The 23,128-nt window shown below is 42.3% G+C and overlaps 1 protein-coding gene across 4 annotated transcripts in view; it reads right to left on the bottom strand.

Moving 5' to 3' along the window:
* Nucleotides 1–23,128, bottom strand: part of oxsr1b (oxidative stress responsive kinase 1b) — a 42,043-nt gene that overhangs the window by 17,476 nt on the left and 1,439 nt on the right. For all 4 annotated transcript variants that reach the window (XM_084340757.1, XM_084340758.1, XM_084340755.1 and 1 more), the window contains exons 3-4: nt 14,634–14,746; nt 7,490–7,598 (exon numbers count right to left, since the gene is read on the bottom strand). In XM_084340757.1, the coding sequence (XP_084196883.1) occupies nt 7,490–7,598; nt 14,634–14,746 (222 nt within the window). The remainder of the gene's footprint in view (nt 1–7,489; nt 7,599–14,633; nt 14,747–23,128) is intronic.

Here is a 23,128-nt window from a genome sequence, read left to right as displayed (position 1 = left end):
GGCTAGCCTTTATCATTTGTTAAGCCTACTCTAAACCAGACTGAATTTATGAAAACATGTACTTCCTGGTGGATTGGCAGATGTTCAGTCAAGATAATTTGAGTGTAATTTTATATTGTTTGGATAAATTAGATTGCGGGTGCACAAAGATCTTTCTGTAGTTCCAGTGAGATGGATTTTATTGAAGGAAAAAACAAACGGCTCTGTCGTGCGAAGACAAAGTCCTTTGACCTTTAATTTTGCCCATGGCAAAACAAACCAATGGTGGAGAGAGGGAAACCAGAACAGTCATTATCATGCAATCTCTAAAGGGTAAATCCACCTATAAAGAGAATTCATCTTGTGTTATCTATGATAATAAAAAGTCAAGTCAGTATCTACAAACACGAACAGCTGTTTTAGCAGCAACACTTGTATTCATGATGTCCTTGGGGGACATTTTTTTGGCCTTGGTCCATTTACGTTAAATTAGATTGACTTTTTTTTGGCTCACAGGATTTTTGTTTGAGCTTTCCCTTCCAAACGAGCTTCCCTTGGATGTTGAGTTCACAGCAGAAAATGCGCCCTGTTAAAATCACCATGGCTACTGTCAGAGTCATGTCCTTACTTAGCGTCTATAGAGCAGCTCCAGGATTGGACTCGATGACATCATCATTACAGTGTGTGCAGTTCGGTTTAACTTCAAATACAAACTGAGCTCGACAGCAACACACTGTATGTGAATCCTGTTTTAGGGCGCATGCACCTTTGGCCAGAGATCTGAATGGAAGATAAGTGTGCGTGGTAACCTTTGAGGTTATAAGTCAGACTGTTGCTTTGTCATTAGTTGCCCAGGCTGAAAGGAGAATTAGTGTTGCTCTGCTCACTGACCAGGCAGGTCTCCCTCAGCCTGGCTCCTGCTGAATAAAAGGAGCGGTCTGGATGAAAAGTCAGACTGCTGTCAGTGTATGATTTCCTTTGTGCGACTTTCCAAAGAATAAAGAACATCGCTCTGAAAAGAGGTTCAGTATTTGCATTCGGTATGACAGAAAATTGGGCGACACTGGTGAATGGGGACAAAGCAGAGACGCAAAAAGAATGCCACTTGCCTGACAAGCTGCATTGTGCTGCAGTGATACACAAACATCGCACTGCCACACTGTCTGTCTGTCACACACACCCTCAGCCACACACACAGCGGCACTTGCGAACAAAAGCTGGAAATGGCCTTTTCAAGGTCCCGAAACGCTGTCCATGACACAATCCCAGGACTAAATTGATTGCGTTTCAGCAACTGTGCCAAGCTTGGGGTGCAAAGATATTTATTTGCTCAATCACTTCGGGGCGTCCTCGCCTGCAGCAGCACTCGGTCGTGAACTGCATTACCCAGCGGAGCTGACCATGACGGGCCACCTGAGAGTAGACGTGATATTGCAGTGAGTCTTAGACACGGTGAGGCGGAGAGGCAGAGCAGGGAGAGCGAGCAGGGGAGAGACAGTGAGTTCAACGGGTTTCTCGTGCAGTGACGGTGCACGGCAGAAAATGTGATTCAGCAGCGAGGAAAAGAGACAAACCCATTCAAAGAGAGGACAGACGAGGGGAAGGCAGGGAAAAGCAGCCTAGATGTGTGTCTTGAGTGTGTGAGATAGCGGGTGTATATGCAAGCGAGTGGATTGGCAAGGAGCGAGAGGAGAGCGAAAGAAGAGAGCAGCCTCGCCTCTCTGATGTGACAGCTCTTTGAAGCTCATTGAGAAAAGGCTGTTTGAGTTTTTTTTTCCTCCTCTGTTCCCCCCCACACGGCTCCCTCCTCCCTCGATGCTTCTGCGCTCAGCATGAGGTTCATCTTCTAGTCTGAGATGGCTGTATGGAGGAGAGGAAGTGACAGGTAGTGACAGGTGACAATGACGGAGGGAGGGTGAGGGAATAGAGCTAAGAGCCAAGTCCTAGCGGGGGAGAGATGTAGTGCTAACGAGCCAACAGGTGCATGAGAAAGTGAAATTATCCCTGCTTGTTCAACTTGGTATAAAAAGTTATGGCCTCACTTTATAGATAAAGTGAAGCCATAACTTTTAAAAGGAATTGATAGACATTTTTTAGAAATTCACTTTCTTGCCAAGCATTAACCGAAAAGATCAGTTCTGATGTCTATAGGTAATGGATACGTTTTAAGCTACAGGGTTCAACATTGCCTGACCGGGCTAGTGGATCAGAAATCTACTTGCCACAAGACATTTCTTATTAGTCTCTATACATGTATTGTATTAGCGGTTATCAAATTATAACAAAGACAGCGTGTTACAGATGCAAAGCAGCAAACATTGTTGCGTATCAAAAATGTTAACTTTAGTTTCAGGATAATTCACGTTTACCTGCTCTTTAGCTCATAAACTTCTTTACCTGAGGCCATTTCTTTGTGAGTGTACTGTGCATGTGCAACTAGAGATGAATAGGAAGCAAGAAGGTTCACTGCTTAGCTACTTCCATCATCCTCCCTGGAAAACAATGTGTTTAATTCTTTTTTACCACTCGCCTGTTCGGGCAAGTCAGTTGCGAGATTTACTAGCCTGACATCGTTTTTTACTTCCCCCGGGAAAGAGGGCAACCCTTATTGTAGAGTCCTTATCTACCACCAGCAGCTGGCTAACTTAGCTTAGCATAAAGACTAGAGGAAACAGTTTGGCTCTTTCCAGAGGGAACAAAATCTGCCTCCCAGCACCCCCAATGCTCACTAATTAGTTCAATCTTGTTGGCTTAATTGGTCCAAAAACCAAAATGTAAAACATTATGTACTGAACTACTTCTTGGCCAGGACAAGTAACTCCCTGACGTCCGCAATTGTTGTCTGAAACCTGTTTTCAGCCAAGGAATGCACTTGATTGATTGAAGGGTGTATGAAGTACCTGTTTGGGGGGGTAGTGCTTTCCAAAGTACCAGAAATTTGGGGGTGGAGCTTGCAGTGTGAAGCATTTCAGATGAAATGGCACAAATTTCTTTTTGCTCATTGTGTTTCAAGACATCAACATGTACAGTAGTTATGGAAGAAAGTCTACAACAGATGAACCATCAACCAAGTCAAGGCCTCTTTATTGTATAGTTAAATGCAAAAAACGTTTAAAAACAGCGCACTCTTTTGCCTAATGGCTGAGGGAACCTTTATGTTCCTTGAGAAGGGACTAAAACTTAGTTACTTCAGGTGGAAACAAAGCGGCAAATAAACGTACTTCACGAAATGTCAAACCTTTCCTTTGAGGTAAAAGACAAAGTTAGCCAAGATAAAAGGAGAACTTTTCCAGATCACTCGCAGCATGATGTAGGCTGTAGAGGATCACTAAATGCCAGCCTTGTCAGCCTCTTTCAAAGTCATCCGATTGAACTTTCATGCCTCGTTAGGTTGTTTCAACATACTGACACTGACTGACATGTTAACAATCTAAAAGGTTCATTTTGCAGAGGAAAGACTACGGCTTTCCAGACAAATGACACCTGTTGGCCTAGTAGAACTGCACCTGTCCAAGCCCGCGGAGGGAGCTTTATACAAATCACAGGGAATAAATTAAGTCTTGACAGCGCAGTGCACTGTAAAGCATGCAAATCTCATGAAAATGTCAAATCATCAATTCAGTTTTATGCTGGATTAGTCAAATCTCTCTCTCACTTGCTTAGGATTTCGAACAAAACCCGTGAAGGTGCAAAAGCCAGGACTTTAAACCTAGCTACTTAACCCTACTTCATCCAGAAACATTACTTTTCCAGTCTTTCTGTTCTCCTGGTCAGATCAGGAGGTTGGGGACTGTGGGAGAGGATGAGAGAGTAAAAAGAAGGGAGGAGGGAGGAGGGGGAAGCGGACGAAGGAGATGAGAGCTGGTGCCAACTGTGCTAAAGGCCGACGGGGAATGCCAAGCAGAGTTGGAAGGGCAGCGGGAGGGCGGGGCATGGGAGGGGCTGTGGAGAGGGATAGGTGGCGTAGAAGTAAGGTAAAAAAAGAGAGGATTGTTGGCCTCCATCAAAACCTTTATTAAATTAGGATGAAAGATTGAATACAAAAGTGAACAAAGGTAATTTTGCACACTTAAATCTCATTGTCTTGATTATGTGAACCTGGAGTCGCCACCAAAGCTCCCTGTCAGCATTTTGCCCGTTGCTGTGGGCCACATCATGACGTGACAAATCCACTGGCTCCAAACTTGACAGACTCTTTTCATATGCAAAATTCATCCAGTCAATAACAATCTGCCTTTAGCTGGATTCCACTCTGAGTGGCATTCGATTGAGCTCGGCAGCAGCGTCTGCAGGTCGGTGAAGGCTGCGCACACTAATCTCCTGGGAACACATTCCTCTGCTTGCTTTGGCATGACTCATATTCTGTCCCTGTGGGTTTCAGTGGATGTCTCTGCGATGTGAATTCAGTCACTGAGAGGTTATGCGGCGCTCTAATGAAACAGTTGTTCACATGTCACATTCAGAACAGGAATTTCCTGAAAAGCGCTGTGCCTGCTGCGTACCTACCTGAACACTCAGCTCTACAAGTTCGGCCTTGAATGGATTTGGCAGAGGGGAGGGCGGTCTCGATTGAAGATTTTAGAGTTTTGCTCACTTGAATGAACAATATATGAGGTCTATAATGGGACAATGCATGTCTGAGACCTATACATTCCTTAAGAAGCAGCGCCATTAAATTACTGTTAATTTGCACAACGGGAATTCAAGAGTTCAACAGTGTCAGAGATGTGAGACTTTTAATCCAATCATGTTCAAGGCTTCTGTTTGTATAAGCAATGATGGCCTTTTTTTGATCAAGCGACATGAAGATCATAAAGTGGGTGATGGCATGTTTCAGTGCCTTATGTTGATTATTAGAGGTATGTCGCTGTTAGCAGAAGGGAGTATGCCAATGTTACGTGGCAGTGGAAGACTGGTGACATGCCGTTTGTAAATGGGCCACAAGCCAGGTGAAAATAAGTGGCATACTACCAGTAAGAATGGCACTTAACCAAGAACATAAAACAGGAGGGTTGTCCCAGAGTGGTGTCTGCCAGTGGAACAAGACACAAGACATTTATAAGCGGTGCAGTCGTTCCTAAATATTTTTGGCCGATTTACCCTGCTGATCACTTCACTGACAGGCTTCAATTAATCATGTAGTCTATCAAATGTAAGAAACATTTGGGAGAATGCCCATGGCAATTTCCCAGTCCTACAGTACAAAACCAAAAGACTCCCGAAACCAGAAAATGTTTGACATTTGTGCTTGAAAAATTACAGATTTTGCACGTTTTAATACCGTGAAAGTCTTTGTGATCAACGTACTCATACTTCTACCACTTGGATTGCCAGAAGATAGATGCTCCAACCATTTATCTTTTTCTTTTAATGATTCATTTGGGCTTTTCTGCTTGCCTGTCTGCCTGCTAGTTTTCACTTATTCTAAATCACTACATGTGGTGTTAAGCTCTTGTAGCTAACTGAGGTCAGTGGGAGTATAATCATAATTTTTTTTTTTTTCTACAAGTAAGCTTAACTACTCCACAATCTTCCCACGTACGTCTTGGCAACTGCTGAAGTCCGCCCTAGGGTATGCCTGGTTGGGAATTACTCTGCCAATGCAGCATGAGTATATGTGCTAACTCAACCACGCACTCAACCCCTAAATTGGTATATACCACAATAACAGTGACACGGCATCATACATGTGTTCAAAGATTGCTCTTGGAAACATCTGTAGATCGTTGCTCAATTATTCTGCCAAAGGCTAAGCCCTCTATAGTAGAGGCACTGTCTCAAATGGGTCTATATGAAAGGCATCCAGAGCAAATGTGAAAACACTGCTTGCTATGAGGTCTAACAACATTCTTCCTGTAGGCATCTACCCCGCTGCTTCATCATAAAGTCACTAACAATAAATGTGGATAAAAGTATGTCAGCGCTTTGTCAGATCAACCGTCGATCTGTTATCAGTCTTTCAACAGCAGGAGGCACGAGACAGGATGGAGTCGGAGGGTGGAGGGTTTCTTGGGCTCCATCAGCCCAGAGGAGCAGACAGGGGTTGGCCTTTCTGGGCTGGTATGCTCTGCCCTGCGGAGTGATGCTCTATAAACCCGAGCTCATTTGAGGTCTGTCCACATGGCAGACGTCGCCACGGCCATCATTTAATTACTCTGCACAATAAAATTCAACATCAAGGGCCTCCTGTTTAACTAGGATAAGGGGGGAACATGCGAGAGACCATCTAAAGTGGGGTCTGCTCCTGCTGGGAGGCTGGCCGCCTGATAAAGCGTCGCTTGGCGGGCACCGTGACCCCGGGCCCAGCTGCCAGGCGGCTGCCAAGCAGCTCATGACTCGAGTGTCTCCGAGGGAGCCAGGCATGCCACCTGGGCACTATCCGTTACAGTGGGACGTTGTTTACAGAGGGGGAGCCGGAGGGGAACAAGGGAGGGTAGAAACAAGTAGAATTGTTTAGTGTGTGGATGTATCCGTGTGATTGTATAATTAAGTGTGTGAGACTGAAAGCAGGAGTTGGAAAGAAACGAGTGGCAGCTTTTTGCCTCTTTGTAAACAGAAGACCATTACTTGAGGCTGAGTCAAAGGAGCCCACTGCTTCTTGCTTGTCATGTTTGGCCCTGGACGCCTTCATCTAGACGCTGCCCTCACAGGTCTTCACCCTCACAGGCTGATCCAAATACTCTATTAGATACCAACGCTTGATGTGGCTGGTGAAAATACAAAAATGAAACACAACAATCAGAAGCAGATGTTGTATTTTGAGGTCTTCCTCTCCATGGTGGCCTCCTCTTCATGCTCCTCTCACTAGTTAATTGCAGCGCTGCCACATGGGTGCCATGACGCCGGCCTGCAGGCTGTTATTACCTCTGCCCTGTCATTAGCTCCTGCACTGCACTGAGTCAAAGCCCGGAAAGAGCTGCAGCTCACACGGGACACAATGAGGATCACGCTGTCACATTCCCTACAATCACAGTTAACATCACTTGCAGTAAGGAGCCCAGCTCTTCCTACTGGCCCATCTCTCATCTCGAGGGGCACCACTAAAAATTCTGGACCCCTCACATATGACTTTAGAGGAGTAATTTGTAAGACATGGCCAGAATTTGAGTTTAAAACATTATCAAAAGAGTGTGAAGAAACAATAGTGTTGACCTTATGTCAAAGATGTCTGTGTACTGTGTTGCAGAGATGTCTACTGAAGTTGGCATGCTGAAAGCTAGCCGCATACTCTAGAGCCACTGGCTCTACGGCTAACTGAACCACGAGCTAGTTAGCTAATTGTAGCTAGCTACAGCCAAGGATAGCTAGCAAACTACTCTGGTGATATGCTGCCCACTGTGTTTCTGGTGCTGCCTTCGAATTCTGGCCATAAAATTACAAGTTACCCCTGCGAGAAATATATATAAATTTTAATCACTAGTATGCGCACTGCAACATGGATTCTGCTCATTAAATTCCTTTTTAGAGATTGGATGGATGATGGAAGAAGAAAGCCTTGGAGGACACTTACCACCACTGAGCAGCTTCATGACCAGCCACAGCTCATCCTTTACCACGAACGAGGTGTAGTAAGACACGATGTTGGGGTGGTGGCACTGGCTCATGGCCTGAATCTCTTTCTGTTAGAGGGAAACAAAAAAATGGAGATTGAATCCATTTAATCAGAATTGTATGAGACATTTAGATGATCTAATGACATCCTAGCTCAGAGAGCTGTGGATTAGAAATAAAGTTTTAAATGAGAGTCAGTGTATTCTTATTAATGACTTTCCTCTCAAGAAACAGCCAAACGGCTTTTAGAGCTGTGTGAGATAAACTGTGAAACACACAATACACTTTCCTTATGTTTTCATGCAAGACACACAGCACCTGGCAGCCAACTGTGCTTATTTGGCTTCCACACAAAAGGTATGATAAAAGCCTGATAGAAATAAACTGAACGCACTCACGATAAATGCCTTTGATGCTGCAGCTATTCTTGAAATTTAGTGGGATACTTAAGATCTTAATGACGTCAGTAGTCAGAGGAGAAATAGGTTAGGTCAATATAATGCATATCCATGCAGAAGCGAAAAACAGCCGGTGCTCAGCCCTTTATACAGCTGTAAAGCTCTCTTTTTGTGTGCGAGTGTGTGTGTGTGTATTTGGAAAGCAGGAGAGCTGAGGTAATGCTGGCACAGAAGTCTAATCCATCATTTCAGCACCAGTCGTGAAGTCATTTGAGGATAGACAAGCTTCCGAAGGAAAAGAAAATCGAGCTGACTTCAGAGTTGGGACCACTGCTTCTGTTTCTGCAATTGAACCAGCTGACAAATGAGTGAACCTGTTACTGGAGCTTCCCGTCACAGCAGACTAAGAGAATAAAAATAATCATATGCTGCACCTCATCCAATCACAATGCTATACCTGCTTGGTGCCATCCTCGGGTCCCAAACAGGGCTGCAACTTACTATTATTGTCACTGTCAATTAATCTGTTGATCATTTTCTCGATTACTCTATTAATTGTTTGGTCTATAAAATGTCTAAAAATGGTGAAAACTTTTGATCAGTGTTTCTAAAAACCAAAGATGAAGTATTGATTTGTCTACAACCCGTACAGTTAATTGTCATACAGGACTTAAGAAAACTGGAAATATCCACACATTCAAAAGATTTTTTTTTTAAATCTGAGAACTACTTTTTACCTATAAACTCAAAACAAGGCAAATAATTTATCTTAGTTGGCAGTGAATTTATAAATCACTGCAGCTCTGATGACATGAAATGTTATCTTGCAGAATATACTTATGATAGCTACCTCTAAGGATGGGAGGATGGGAGGGTAATCGTGAATCAGGATAATTGTGAGTCACCTCAAATGAGTGGCTAGAAGAAGTCTTCTGGCTCAATAATGTACAGTCCTAGATTAATATCCTGATTTATTTTGAAATGCCACAACGGGGAACCTGCTCATCATGCTCATTGTATCCCCCACAAAAAAGGTTATTTGGAAGTTCAGAAATACTGTGAATTTCAAACTATATAATGACAGGGGATGTCAAATTCAGCTCCGTGTGTAGAGTACTGTACAGAGATATCCAGAGTATATGATAACATGTTAGTGATGGACCTAGGCAAGCATTTTTTCCCTCTTTCCCCCCAGTCTTGGTGCTAAGCTATGTTGTGCCAGGCCAGCAGTATCTCCGTATTGGATTCACAGAGGTGAAATCAATATCGACCTTCTCATCCAATTATTTCCACCACAAACGACTATATTTCCCCAAATTTCAGAGTGTTATATAAAGTAGCTATTGATTGTTTAACTATGACAGGTGCAGTAAGAGCCTGTCAACTGAGAAACCTTAACACTCGAGCTGAGATCATTTGTTAAAGGCCTCAATCAATAATTGCTCGTGGGTCAAAAAGTAAGCAATCAAAGCCTGATGTTCCATCAGCATAAATGCTTAGCCGACACGATGTGCATTAGCGGCTGTAGCTGCGGAGTCATCACTATTGAGCCCGTGGCCTTCAGTGAGTGCCTCAGCCAAGAGAGAGACTAGAGCACTCGACAAAAAGAGGGTTAAACCATTTAAATGAGTCATAATAAGGGCGGATACAGACTGTGTATGAAGCAGAGTCATTAGACTGTGACAGGCGCAGACATGTTGAAATGCACACAGATCCGCAGAGGACAAAAGTAAGAGTGCCAGCGAAAAAAGGACCAACAGGTGAGCCCACACACACTCTAACACCTCTAAACGACAGTCTAATAACTTCCAGTCTGACGAGCCAGACAGCGAGCTCAGTGGGTTGTCTCCCCTATCATTCTTTCTCTGGATACTACAGGCTGAGAGAGAACAATAATGATACAGCCTGCTGGCTGCTACCCTCCAGCCCCCTCCCCTCTGTTCTCAGTACAGTGGAAGAGGCAGGTCACCACAGCTCTGTGGGCCAGGGTAACCCCAGAAAAGAAAAACAATGGGATAACAGGGAGGATATCGTGCTCTGGCAGTTGGCAGGTTTTCCCATCTTTTTCCAGCAGACAATGTGTGAATCAGAGGGACTCTTTGTTGTGGGGATTAGGTCACTGTAAACCTATGCTGCCGCCAATGTTCTCATCACTCCGCACCATTCATATGACTTCTTTCTGTGTGACCTTCGCTGAGCACCCTTTCACATTTGAGGAAATCTGCTTAGGAAAATTATTTCTGCAGGACATCTCGGCGCTGACAGGAAAACAAAGATATTCTTAAGTGCCTGATGATGTACGCAAGCGCTGTACAGTCTCTTTGTCAGAGCCATTCATGTAGAGGCACATCAAGCATGCACTTCATGAAACTTATCCTGCATGAAATCTAGCTTCATTTGACTACATTTTACACTGGCCACTAACACATGGTCAAAACACTTGCTGGTTGGACGCTCATCCAACCAGACCATGAAACCATTAAGAAAAAAAATGTTTGATCATCTCTTTAATAAAAAATTAAAATTAAAATTGAGGAGTTTCTTGTTTATTTTCACCATTTCTTGGGGCTCACAGATATATTGTTACTGATGCATATGTGCTTATGTTTTAACGGAACATCGCGCAGGTAAAGATAAAGGGTTTCCTAAAATTATTAAATTCCCAGTGAAGTTTACCGTTTCAGTGCACCGGTGTCATTTTAGACAACAAATATTATTGTAAAGCTGTAAAATATCATGTCTTTATCTTTGGCACACACGTTTGATGACCAGTATTTGAAGGATCATTGCACAAAAAATGTGTCTTTATGTATAAATTCTGTCTATACAAGAATATCAGTGGACGTATCAATATAATTATTTTTTACTCTCTCAATCCTACAAAATCCTTCTCTTTTGCCTCTGTGTTTGGCTGTGGGTGTTGCACAATGATCTCATCCTAAAACAGAGCAGGTTTTATTCAAACCATCATCCGATCTGCAGGCCACAAGCGACACACCTGTCTGCCGCCACAAACAAAGACACCTGCAGCACAAATGGTTTCGCTATCCGGTGATTAGATTTCCCTTTTCATATACAAGATGACATCAGAGAAGCACTTCTGGTTAGCTGTGTAGGACATCATTGTGAAGTGACTTTTAATAAAGACCATCTGTGTTACTTTCATAAGCTGCATACCATTAGCATAGCATATTCTCCCTTTTGCATGAGTAAGCTGTATAGTATCTATCAGAAGGGATTTTCTTTAAAAAGTCGACATATCTTCTCTCCTTTGTGATGAGAAGTTAACTTCCACTAAGTACAATGTTTTGTGGAAAACCAGCAGCAGCAGTAGGCCAAAAGTTCAGATCAATAACAACATCAGACCGGCCCCTCCATCCCCTCATCTGTCATTCTCGTCCTAATGGAAATCACATTGGTTTATAGAGTCTGCAACCTTTGATTCATATTTCCTCAACACGTCAATTCAAATTCCTGTTTTCACAAAAAAGTGAACTGAGTAAGACAAGGGCGTTCATTGTGACACGAGTGAGGTCACTTTGGTTTATTTAATAAACAAAACTGAAGCTGACCTTTCTGTCTTGTGATAGGGCCTACAAATCTGTGTTGACACTCTGCACAATCCAAGCTAAACACTAAAGCAGGTTAAGCCTCCTCATGCATCCTCCGAGAAACAGACCTCGTTATTTGCCTTTTTCTATATTAGGGCCTGATCTTTGCTGTATTTGGCGTGTCTGCGGACCTTGAAACTGAGCAAAAAATAAATGACCTATTGTCACCGACTGAATACAGTGCTGGGTCACAAACTGGTGCCACAGAATCGCGCCGATGGCAGACGCACAGAGAGGCTACTATAGAGGCAATGTTACGTCACTATCAGTTACTCAGAGCCTAACACACACTCACTATGACCCAATCTCACTGCAGCATGCACACACATACACACAGACAGAAACTATTGAGGAACAGAGACACTGCCGATTGAGGGGAAAATGTGCAAAAATGTGATGTTAATGCTGAGGACACAAATGTACCTCTGAATCATTTCCTTCAGCTCCATTCAGACTTCCTGTACTAGTACAAGTAACTAGAGCTAAAATGATGAGCCGAAGAAATATGTGTTCGCAGGCAACTATCTGCACACTAATCATTGCTGAAAAATATTTTTATAAATGTTTTAATCTGACCCTGGAACCCTGCTGCGTAATTTTTTTTCAGTAAAAAAAAAATTGAAATCCTGATTCTAGTTTTTTAAATGTGAGTATTTTTATATGTATCTTTGGTTTGTGGACAAAACAAAACATTTAAGGGCGTCGTCCTGGGCTTTGGGAAACACCGTTTACATTTTCCACCATTTTCTGATATTTTAAAAACCAGGCAACTAATCGATCAATTGAGAAAACAGTTGACAGATTAATCGACAATGAAAATAATCATAAGTTGCAGCCCTAGAGGTAACTATCTCCACCTCAACACTCTCACCTCAGGTCACTGTTGCCTCAAAGTAGCATAAAATTGACTAGTATTTTGTTGTAATCCAGCTATTACCACATAGGAACACCCTATCAGTAAGTGTCCATAAATAAGAACCCTCTATAGTTTTAACAATCGTGTAATTATGCGGCGCGCAGCATGTGAATTGTAAACAAACATCCTCCTCATTTGGTCTAGCTCAAGTCACTCAAAAGCGCCTGTCCGTCAAACCGCTGTGCCAGGAATAACTACAACACGCCGCCTCATACCGACTCATGACAGATTACTGCTTTCTCTGACATTAAAGAACTTCACAGGTGAGACTAAAGACCTGCGGGCTTCTTTAAAACTTGTGGCAACCTCTTTTAAAGCTTCTTCTTTAGAGGATCAATCTGGGTTCAATTTAATGCTTCCTTAACGTTTAAACTGGTACTCAGCAGGCTGTGGAATTGGGAAAGGGGGGGGCACAGGCAGGAAATCGGACCTCGCTGTATTCCATGTGACCGCCTGCTCCGAGAATCCAGGAGCAATATTCCCCTGATTCATCCTCCAGAAATCACGGGGTGGAGTGGGGTGGGGTGGGTGAAGGTTCCTTCCTTGGTTTAGTGTTGCAACGAGTAGTGAGAAACCTGCCAGTTATCTCTAGCGATGATCTTCGACGTACACTTATAAGCTTACACAATATTTATTTCCCACGGGTTTCTTTCACAGACCTTCGGACAAGAATTGGGAGAGAGGACTGGAAAAATCCATCAATCACTCTCCAGGTTTAAGTTGACAACAGCCCATTTCCCAGGGAAAACGCATGCCTGCTGTAAAGTAACCGACAAATAAAAAAAATAATAATAATTTGTCAAACTCTTCGCTATCTCCAAGGCAAGAACATAAGCCACAAACGAGCACCTGATCATCTATATATGCAAGAAGAGCTCGACACAATCCTTCCACCTCTAGAGCTAAATCATCAGACGCACGTCATACAGCAAGTGATGTGGAGGCTGCGGTGCAAGATTGCATTGAGGGTATAAAGGCACAATGCTGCCGTCAGGAAGATGTCCCACGGTGGTCTAATAGTTTCCTGGCAGTAAGTGGAGTCCTCCTTCAGAGAACAACCGCGATAGTGTTTGAAGTGACAGGCATGATTGGGGGAGGGCTCGGAGAAAACGAGTAATGAAAAGCAGAGGTGGAACTAACTCCGTCCATACGCACCGACTGCAAAGACAAAGCTCTGAATGCCATCTCGTGCTGTAAGAGAGCTCCCATTGATTGCACATAAAAAGTAACAAGGTCAAAAGACAGAAAAGATGTTTCGGGTAATTTGTAATCATGACATTCCAAGAGAACTGCATTTTAGATAGTAAAGCTAATTGTTAAATTAAAAAATGAAAGGGTAGGAGCGCTTCCTGGACTGGTGCTCTGGAAAGGGATACATGTAGACACGAAAATCACAAGAAAACTTGAAGGCACTCCCTTTTGAACGAATAAAATGCCTGTATTGTCACAAAATGGTCATGTTACCTTGAAAACAACCACTACTAAATCATGATGTTACATTTGTTCTGATCTGTACCAAACAAAAAAAGTTTTCTCACATCTGGAGAACAAGATTTATCGGACGACACGCAACAGTACTTCAATATAATACTGTTTTGTCACACATTTTACCTTCATCAAAAAGTTGCAGCTTCGGCAATTTGGATATTGCACTTGGCCATATTGCAATTTCAGTAACATTGCGACTAACTGTGCAGCCCTAATGAAAAAGGAGGTAAAAAGGAGGTAAAAAGGCCTCCAGGGAAATGTAATGCTGTGTTTTGTCTTTCTGTCTTAGCTGAAGGGGCGTCTGCCTGTCTGTTTGGTTGACAACACCTGGCAGGCTGAGCCTCGGCAGGGGAACAAGAGAAAGTAAGAGAGCATGTTGTTATTGCTACTGAATAGTAAGAACCACAGCAACATCTCACTGGACCAAAGTTATATTTTCAGGAACTTTTACATGCCGTTTACAGTTTTGATGCAATGGCAAATGGAGTGCTTTTTGCTTGTGCATATTTATGTGTTTGCGCTAAAAACATGCCGCTAAAGACTTGTCGCAGATATTGATTGGCATTTACAGGAGCAGTTTATTGAATACAAAATTAATATACAGCTGATTTTTTCCACATCCTCTGTGAAAGTGAAAATATCTACACAGAGATTACATAGATTTTATTTGCAGTGTTGTGTGTGGCTTACCAGCAGTTCATCCATGCTAGTCTGGCACTTCTCTAGGTTGATGCGTTTGATGGCCACCTTCTCCTTGCGTGGTAAACAGTAGGCTGCTTGAACCACTGCTGTGGCCCCACTCCCTAAAACAGACAGGAAAACAACATGTTATCTCATTGATTCTGATTCAATACAATATTAGTCATCTCAGGCAATATGAGGCTCTCAGTGCTTTTGAAGAACCCAACATTGGAAACATTCACTTCGGGTTATATTCACATCCTTAGGCTGCACAGGTTTCTTTCAATTGTTTCCCTGTCTTTTCAACTCAAAGACACTTAATACACCTAAAAACCCTCAAGTTCAAAGAGGTTAGGTACAGTTCTGCTGTGACAGTTCATCCGATTTCTCTTTGGTACAGCTTAACTGTCTGTTCATCAATTATGAATCAGCTTTCCCAAATCCTGCCTGATGAAGCAAGTCTGATTGGGGTCAGTGACTCTGCTGAATGAGGTGCATCCCCAGGGGGCTTTTGAAGGAGTTTCATGCTAGAGAAGGCCAGCGTTTTATCTACAGTTCAGAAATGCTTTCTCTGGACTGTACATATACCCTTGATACCATTTGCAGATTTTGTTCACTGGTCATTGAAAACTAGCAATCATTCTTTACCAAATACTGTAATCCAGAACACGACAATCACTCTAAAACTAGGATGATTCAAGGATGCAAAGGTTTATTTGTCATATACTGTACATAAGTAATATATGCAGTGAAATTAAATTTGCTCTGCTCCTAAGGTTGTGCTAATAGAGTGAATCAGCTTCATTTTCCATGCTTTCAAGACTTTTCAGTAAACTGCATGAACCCTCGCAGCAACAGTGGGAGTTTATACAACCACAAGTACTATTTTGATGTGTAAGCAACCCACACATAGATTACAATCTGATTAAAGCTTAAATCCTACAACAGTGGGCTAATCTTTAGTTTGAATCATGTGTGATAGACAAAGCAAAAGCTTGTAAAAATCCACCCCCTGCATCGTGTGAGGTCATTTCACTGCCCCCTCAATGCTCTTATTTGACGCCTTTCACGCACACACACGGTTGTTTCCACAAGATCTCCAGGGTATACGTGACGCTGAGTAATGCTGGGAGCGCATTCTCCACTGGCAACAGGCCCTGGTGAGTGAAAGAGTGAGAGGTGAGTCGGTTCGCCCTCCAGTAAGCTTTTCCTAACCTCCCTCATCTTAGCTATGCCCAAATATCAACAAAGTGCTCTTTGTTTGGAGTTTTCATTGAGCCAGAAGTGTACGGAGGTTTAAATAAAGAGGGCTATATTAAAAAAAAAAAAAAAAAAAAAAAAAAGAGTTCACTGATTTTAATTAAAAAGTAAAGCTGTCCCTGAAGACGTGACCGCTTTTTATTTAACCATTTTTTATTCAAGATAATTATAACTTCAGGCTAGAAGAGAGATGCAGAGAATAAAACCCATTCAATATTGCTCCAACTAGAGATGTACCAATGCACTACCAAAGTTTTTCTTGAAAAGTATTATTATTATTCAAATATTCACAGCCAGTCTGAAAGCTTTATGCTTCTCAGACCCTGTTATATTTAAGGCGTGCTGCAGGGTTTGGATTTGGGATATGTTTGGATTTGGGATGGCGTCCTCCAACCATTGTTGGGTGCTATAAGACTGTGACATTTTAGTTCCTGTTTGAATATTACTGTGTGCTAATAAAGTTTGAAAAATGGGGAAAAGCTAATATCACAGAAGACATTTACTGTTAGATTTATCATTGGATTTATCCAGTATATTTTACAAAGTCTCCAAAAAGACACTGCAGTTCAAGGCTATTCAGAGATAAGAGATTTCTTTGTAATTGCCTATTGAGACAATAAGGCCGGGCAATATATCGATATATACATCATTATAGTGACATGAGACTATAAATCGTCCCAGATTTTGCATGCCATTATATGGCAAGAGTGTCGTCTTTTCCTGATTTTAATGGCTGCGTTACGGTAAAGTTCTGTAATTTCCTAAAATGATCAGGCTGTTCAGCTTGTTCTCATACTTGCCTTCACCCACTTAGTCATTATATCCACATTACTGATGATTATTCATCAAATAATCTCATGGTGTTTGTGAAAGTACCCAGTCATTCCTACAATATTGTTGCAATATTCACATTAAGTTATTCGGTCAAAAATATAAAGACAAAGTTTCTCATTATTATTTTAAAGGTCCAGCTCTACACAACAGCTGAAAAAACAAACACCCAAAACAAACTCTTAGTTTTTAAGTTAATCCAATAAAATGGCAATTTCCGTGTAATTTCCTATAATTGACAAACAGTGGTGGCCACCTCACCCATCATGAATACACTGTGTGTGCCATCTATTGACTGGCAACCTCTGATAATGCGTAGCTGGCCTTGCTCAACTCTCCAGCATCCAACTAATCACAGACCACTCCGTCATTGCTCAAAACGTAGCGGCTGACCAGCTCTTTAAATATATCCCCGAGCCCTCTCCCAACACCACCACGGCCAGCAGCAGCAATACCAAACAAACCTCTGGAGGCTGGCCAGTGACGGGGAGCTCGGCCCTTTGCTGGCCCACAGGGAGCCCAGTTGCCCTGTACACATCGGAGTGTAAATTCTCCAGGCAAACAAACAGCCAGTCGTCAGGGGTGGCTGGACAAGCTGGAGAGCATGTGTGCTTGGGGGAGACTGTTGAAGCAGGCAAGGTCAAGGGGCAACAAGGTTCTGCAAAGTCATTAAGGAAGAAGAAGAAGAAGACCAATCTACCAGCAAGTTGGGACCTTGAGTTAATATAGACCTGATGCTCTTGCAAGCTTAGCACAAGCTTATTCTGCAAAGGGTAGTCATGTCTCTACTATTTGTATCCACTTAAATGATTATTCAATATTTCACAGGGCCTTTGAGGTTCTAGCCAAACCTGCAAAATGAGTAATTATACCATGACGCAAAACATTACAGTCCTCATCAGTACCGGTAATCAGCAGCAGGTTTCCACTAAAAATGGAGACCTTAATATGAGGCATTAAATACAGACACAAGTCACAAAAACATCTGATCTTATCAAATGAGCCACCCAACGTCAAATCTCTGTCATCCTCACTGACAACATCATCGCCGCCCTCTCTTTCAGAATGAGAGGGAAGCGTACAAAAGAGCCATCCTCACAAAGCCAAGCACTGCAGCAGCATCGGGGCTTTGAAAAAGTCAGGCCAACATCTAATCTGCTAAACAGTCTGGCACAGACATAAAGGCTGCATATCAAGCAGGGGGTGTTTTCCCCCTTTTGTAAATTAATTAATGAATGGATGAACAGAACAAGAGAAAAGAGTCAGCTCTTTATAAATACAAATCAAACTTTTGAGTTCTCCGGTCTGTATTTTCTATTTCCAAATGCTCAACAACAACAACACCACTGAGCGTGTTCTGGAAGTGGACGGCTAAATCAAATCTATATATTAAGTTACCACATTAGGCGAAATCAAATGAAGATGATCCGACCGTCAGCTGAAAATGCGGCGTGTTGACGTGGATGAAGGATACACAGCTGTTTTGGCTTGTTGATTTCCATTTGTGTTGCCATGTTTGATGGCTTTTTCTCTTTACATTTCATTCCCATTTCATTACAAATATCAAGATCTCCTTCTATTGTACATTTAGATGTAGGTTTAAGTCTCACTCTGTCATTTGTGTTTAAATGTGACTCGGTTTAGATTTACTTTCCTTACAATAACGTTAATGTTAGGTATGCACGATAAATATCAGACTAAAAGATTGTCAGTCTGATATTGGGAAATTTATAGCATTGGCTGTTTATCGGTATTTGTGGAACTCTAGCTGATAAATGACCTGATAGCCAAATTGCTTTCAATGACTTAACAAGCACAGCATCAAGAAGGAGGAGGAGGAGGAGGGAAAGAAGAAGAAGAAGAATAACTCTGTTTTAACACAACAAATCTTATTAAACCTGTTACAGCTCTTAATGTAAAGCTCTACTCTAGATAGCGAAAAATAAAAAAAGCAGGAGACAGGGTGAAACTATTTGACCACTCCTGCAGGGGAAACATTGACAAAACAATCTTGATCTTTGAGTGTTTTCTGTAAGCATGTTTCCACAAAACAAGTGCAGCTTGGCTTGGAGAATTTTATGAGCATTGTTATACTATAACCTGGCACGATGTGAATGGGACACGCAAGACCAGAGCTTTTTTTCTTGGCAATGAACTGTTTAAGCCTAAATACTCCAGTGAGGGCCTCCTGTCATTAACCTGTAAGCTATGTTTGCTCGAGTCGATACGCGGGTATGGAATGTTTGCATCTCTGTGAAGTGTTGTTAAACAAACAAGATAGCAAAACTTCATAACACTATGATTAAAAGTGTTCAAAGACCATTTAGATACCAAGAGGTCATTTAAATTTCAAGGTTTTATTAAAAGGTGCAAGACGGAAGAATTGGCCACCTGTTGGCTTCATACGCCCAACACAGCATATCACTCCTAACTGCTGCCTACTGTGTGCCGTTTATACATCCGTGACTGTAGCTACTGTTGGTTTGTTAGCTGAGTTAGCAGTGCAGCTAGCTGGACATCCAGGGGAGTGTTGAAAGAGGTAAGGCCCGCTGCTTTAGTAGATGTCTCCATTACAAAACAGACAACTTTGACATATTTCTTCAGATTCTGTTAATGCCTTCTTACATATTGCAGCCTCAAAGAGCTGTTAATACACTTCAAAAGGTATATTTTTCTATTGCTCCTTGACTTTCAGCACTAGCTTTTTTATCTTGGCTTTTTATGCACCAGAACACCAGCACAAAATTCTCGTGTGTGAAAAACAGATTGGAAATAAACCCAACGCTGATGTGGCAACACTTTCCTGATGAAAAGGTGAAAACATGTCACAAAACCTGGCAGGTTGTAGATCTTTTTTTAACTGCAAAAAAGCACATAGTAGTGCCCAGTACAAAATTATCTTATCAGATTAGCTTGGCCTTGAATTGGCCTCTTAATGGAGTAGGCAGCAGCTCTCAGTTTGTCTTTCACACACTCACCAGGCCAGTTTGATTCCTTATGCAAGTCGTCTTTATTACATTTTTCTCTGCATACCTGGCTGACATTCCTCACATGCTTTAAAAAAGGTACAATGACAAGTGTCACACATGGCTAGAAAAACACACAAGCAGCCACTGCCTACTGTTGCGTAATCCACTGATAACAATGCTCTAACAAATTAATGTGGCCTAAACCTTGAGGTTGACTTTAAATCGGAGAATTGCAAGCCTGGGGGGGTGCTTTCCATTGTGATAAGTTTCCTAGAACATAATCATACCGAAGTTTGAGGGGCAGGACGAGGAACAGGGAGGAAACATGGTTGCCGGTGGATACAAACAGTGAGAGCAGAAAAGTTTCCAGTCCAGATTTGCCAATATGAATGATCCAAAGTCTGATCCAAAATGAGAGCGCAAGCTGGACTATTTTTTTTTTCCTATGGGCACTGTCCAGTATGATCCAATGCTTGGTGGATGGGAGTGGGTGTGAACCATGTAATAACAAGTCCTCTTTCCCTGGGGAAGTTACCAAAACAATAGCTCTGCCGGGCATTCTGGGTATGCAGGGCCATCCTCACGACTCCGAACTTCCAGCTGAGCATAAGAGCTGCAGAAAACATTTCTCTGGCAGGAAACAGCTTATACAGTATCTCCCCAGTCAGTTTCTCTCAATGCAGGGGAACCTGTAGTAGCAGTTTAGCTAGGTTGGTGAGGTTTTAAATGCTGCATACTCAAGTAGAGCTGGGACGATCAATCAGTTTATCCATCAGTCCATCAACAGAAAAACACTTGTGAACTATCCTCCGTGTTGCAATGTAAAAACTAACACTACCAAGTCCCCGAGCTCTAAGTCTGAACCACTAGCTGCACTGCTGACTGAGCTAACTAGCTACAGTCAGGTACAGCTAGCAGCAGTTCGCGGTAATTCTGGCGATATACTGCCCCCTATTCGTTTTCAGTATGAACTTGACAGGTTCCCAATTCTTACATGTTGCACCTTTAAGGTCAATCTATGAAGCAAAAATGGTGAATATTTTCTGTTTTCATTCATCCGCTTTTGTTTGTTGTTGTGTTTTGAAGTGCAAACAAAACAAGCAATTTGCCTCCATTTTTCACCACTTCCTGACATGATTACATCAAGACAATAATCAGCCTTCTATTCAGTACATACCTCTTATACGTTGATTTCATGTACTTAGTTTGTCCTGGGAAAACATCACGTCTCACTGCTCTCTTTATAATTTTCTACCAGTCTGTGTGCGTGTACTGTTCCCTACGTCATGGTGCTATATTAACTGATTGTGAGGAAAATTGGCACGGTAATAAAACCCACTCTTTTGATTAAATCAGCTATGCCTTAAAGCAATTAAAACGTCAGTCCCACAACGCACTAGCTACCTGCTGCTGCAATCAGAACAAAATCTAAATTAAAAACATCTATTTTTATTAACTTTCTTATACAAACAGTAGCCTGTAATTATTTGTAGTGCTCAAAACTGCATTTGTGTTTACCCACACCCCTCCTTGAATACACACTCCACAACACCACCACAGCCCACCCCTGGCTGATTGCGCAACCTCAAGAATATGCCATCCAAACATGACCCGACGCTTCAAAGCTCAAGCATTTTATTTGCTAATTTTAGTGACCAAATCCTCCATATTGAGGCTTCTATCTCATGGGTTAGAGTAAGGTACATTCTCTACTGCTATTTAGGAACGGGCAATATGTTCCTGGAAATCCTACCAGCAAAGGTCAAGATGGTAACTTGAGTAAAACGCTATGAGGAAGTGACTCCAATTGAGTGTGATCCCCTGTCTACATGATAAGAACAGCAAGAGCTCTTCTGTGTATTCATTTAAAATGAAAGCCTCAATGTTCCCTCGTGGAAAGTGGACTTTCTTTATCCAATCACTGATCTAGCAGGCCTGACAGAGGAAATTGCAAAAACACAGACCTAAAGCTCAGCTTTATTTAAAGTTGTGTTGGTCATAATCAAGCAAAGACTGTCTGAGAGGGCAGAGAGAAAGCTCCACAGGACTGCTGGCGAGGTCTAATATGAACAGAAGCAGATGCCAAACAGGAGACTATTTCTTGTTTACCTTGTGTTCACCAGGAGCCTGGAAAAACAGGCTCACATAGAGGGTTCTGCTAAATTAGATGAAACACAAGGTAGACCAACTGCTTCAGATTCAAGAGCGCGACTGGTAATCAGGGGAAAATGAGGGGAAGAAACTAGGCTAACGGCACAATTCATTTCCAAAGCTAAGTTGATAATCATGATCCCTCGCCACAAGGAAGCACGCTGCAGTCCAACCTGGAAATAGCCTTACCAGTTTTGAATCTATGCTGACAATTTGTGTCAAGCATTACGCTGGAAAATGCCACAGAACTGGTTCCTATACAAGAGGGGCTTTATCTCTGTGTGCATGCTAAATTGCTGGGTGTTATCTTGTGGGGTGCCCCAGATCACATTTTCCAGGAAACTAAGGGAGGAAATGTAGAAATGGGGTTAAAGTTAAATCTGAGACTTTTATATATACAAAGAGGTCAATTTAGGGCCTGCAGAATGGACCCTCTATAAACACACAGATCCCCTGTAGAGGAAGCATGAAACGGTTAGGTAAGGCAAACCAGAGGCACAAACTCACTGGTTTTCAGGGAACAATACTTTGCTTATATGTTGCACACTCCCTTCATATGCTCAGCCTTAACAAAGTCAGAAGGTAGGACGGGGTCAGCTATTTGTGGGGCGGGACATTTCAGAAGTTCACAAGTAAAAGCCGTCATTCCTAACCTGTGAGCCCTCCTTAGGAGTCAGCCAGGCTTGATACTGCACAGGAAAGGTGTAAAAACCTCCCGTCACACACACTGGAGGGCTTGATAGCGAAAGGTGGGTGTACATACAAAGCAAGTATTGTGTTTTTAAAGAGAACATTTCTAGACTGAAAACAATTAAAGGTGCACTAGGTAGTTTTCAGAGGAGAAATTTTAATCAGAAGAGAAAGATCTTCATTGAAATAAACAAACCCTCTTTGTTTTCTACCTGAATAAACAAACAGCACAATTTCATACTGTTTTGATTTGTTTACATTTGGCGGACCCTGCCACCTTTCTAGCTTCAAACTGTGGCTCTGGGGACCTTTTTTTCCTTGTTTATTCAGTTATGGAAAAAATAAATATTTCTGAGTTTGCATCCATATTGTAAATATTAACCGAGTCTGAATTTCTTCTCCAAAACTACACGGTGGCCCCTTTAACTTGTGGATTCAACCCAGAGTGGTTCAAACAACGTGTTATTGACGATGTTACCCAGCAAATTATTAAAAAGACTTTCTCCCCATTTTCCGTGAGGGACGTGGTCGGAAGCCTCATAATACTGATTAATCCCCTCCAAAGAGCTCTGGCATAACTGGATTAATTCAGGCAGTAAATTG

Source organism: Pagrus pagrus (genome assembly GCF_965226575.1).
Source record: "Pagrus pagrus genome assembly, chromosome: 20".
Taxonomy (NCBI): Eukaryota; Metazoa; Chordata; class Actinopteri; order Spariformes; family Sparidae; genus Pagrus; species Pagrus pagrus.
The sequence above is the reverse complement of the archived record's forward strand: the minus strand, read 5'-3'. Positions and strand labels throughout refer to the sequence as shown.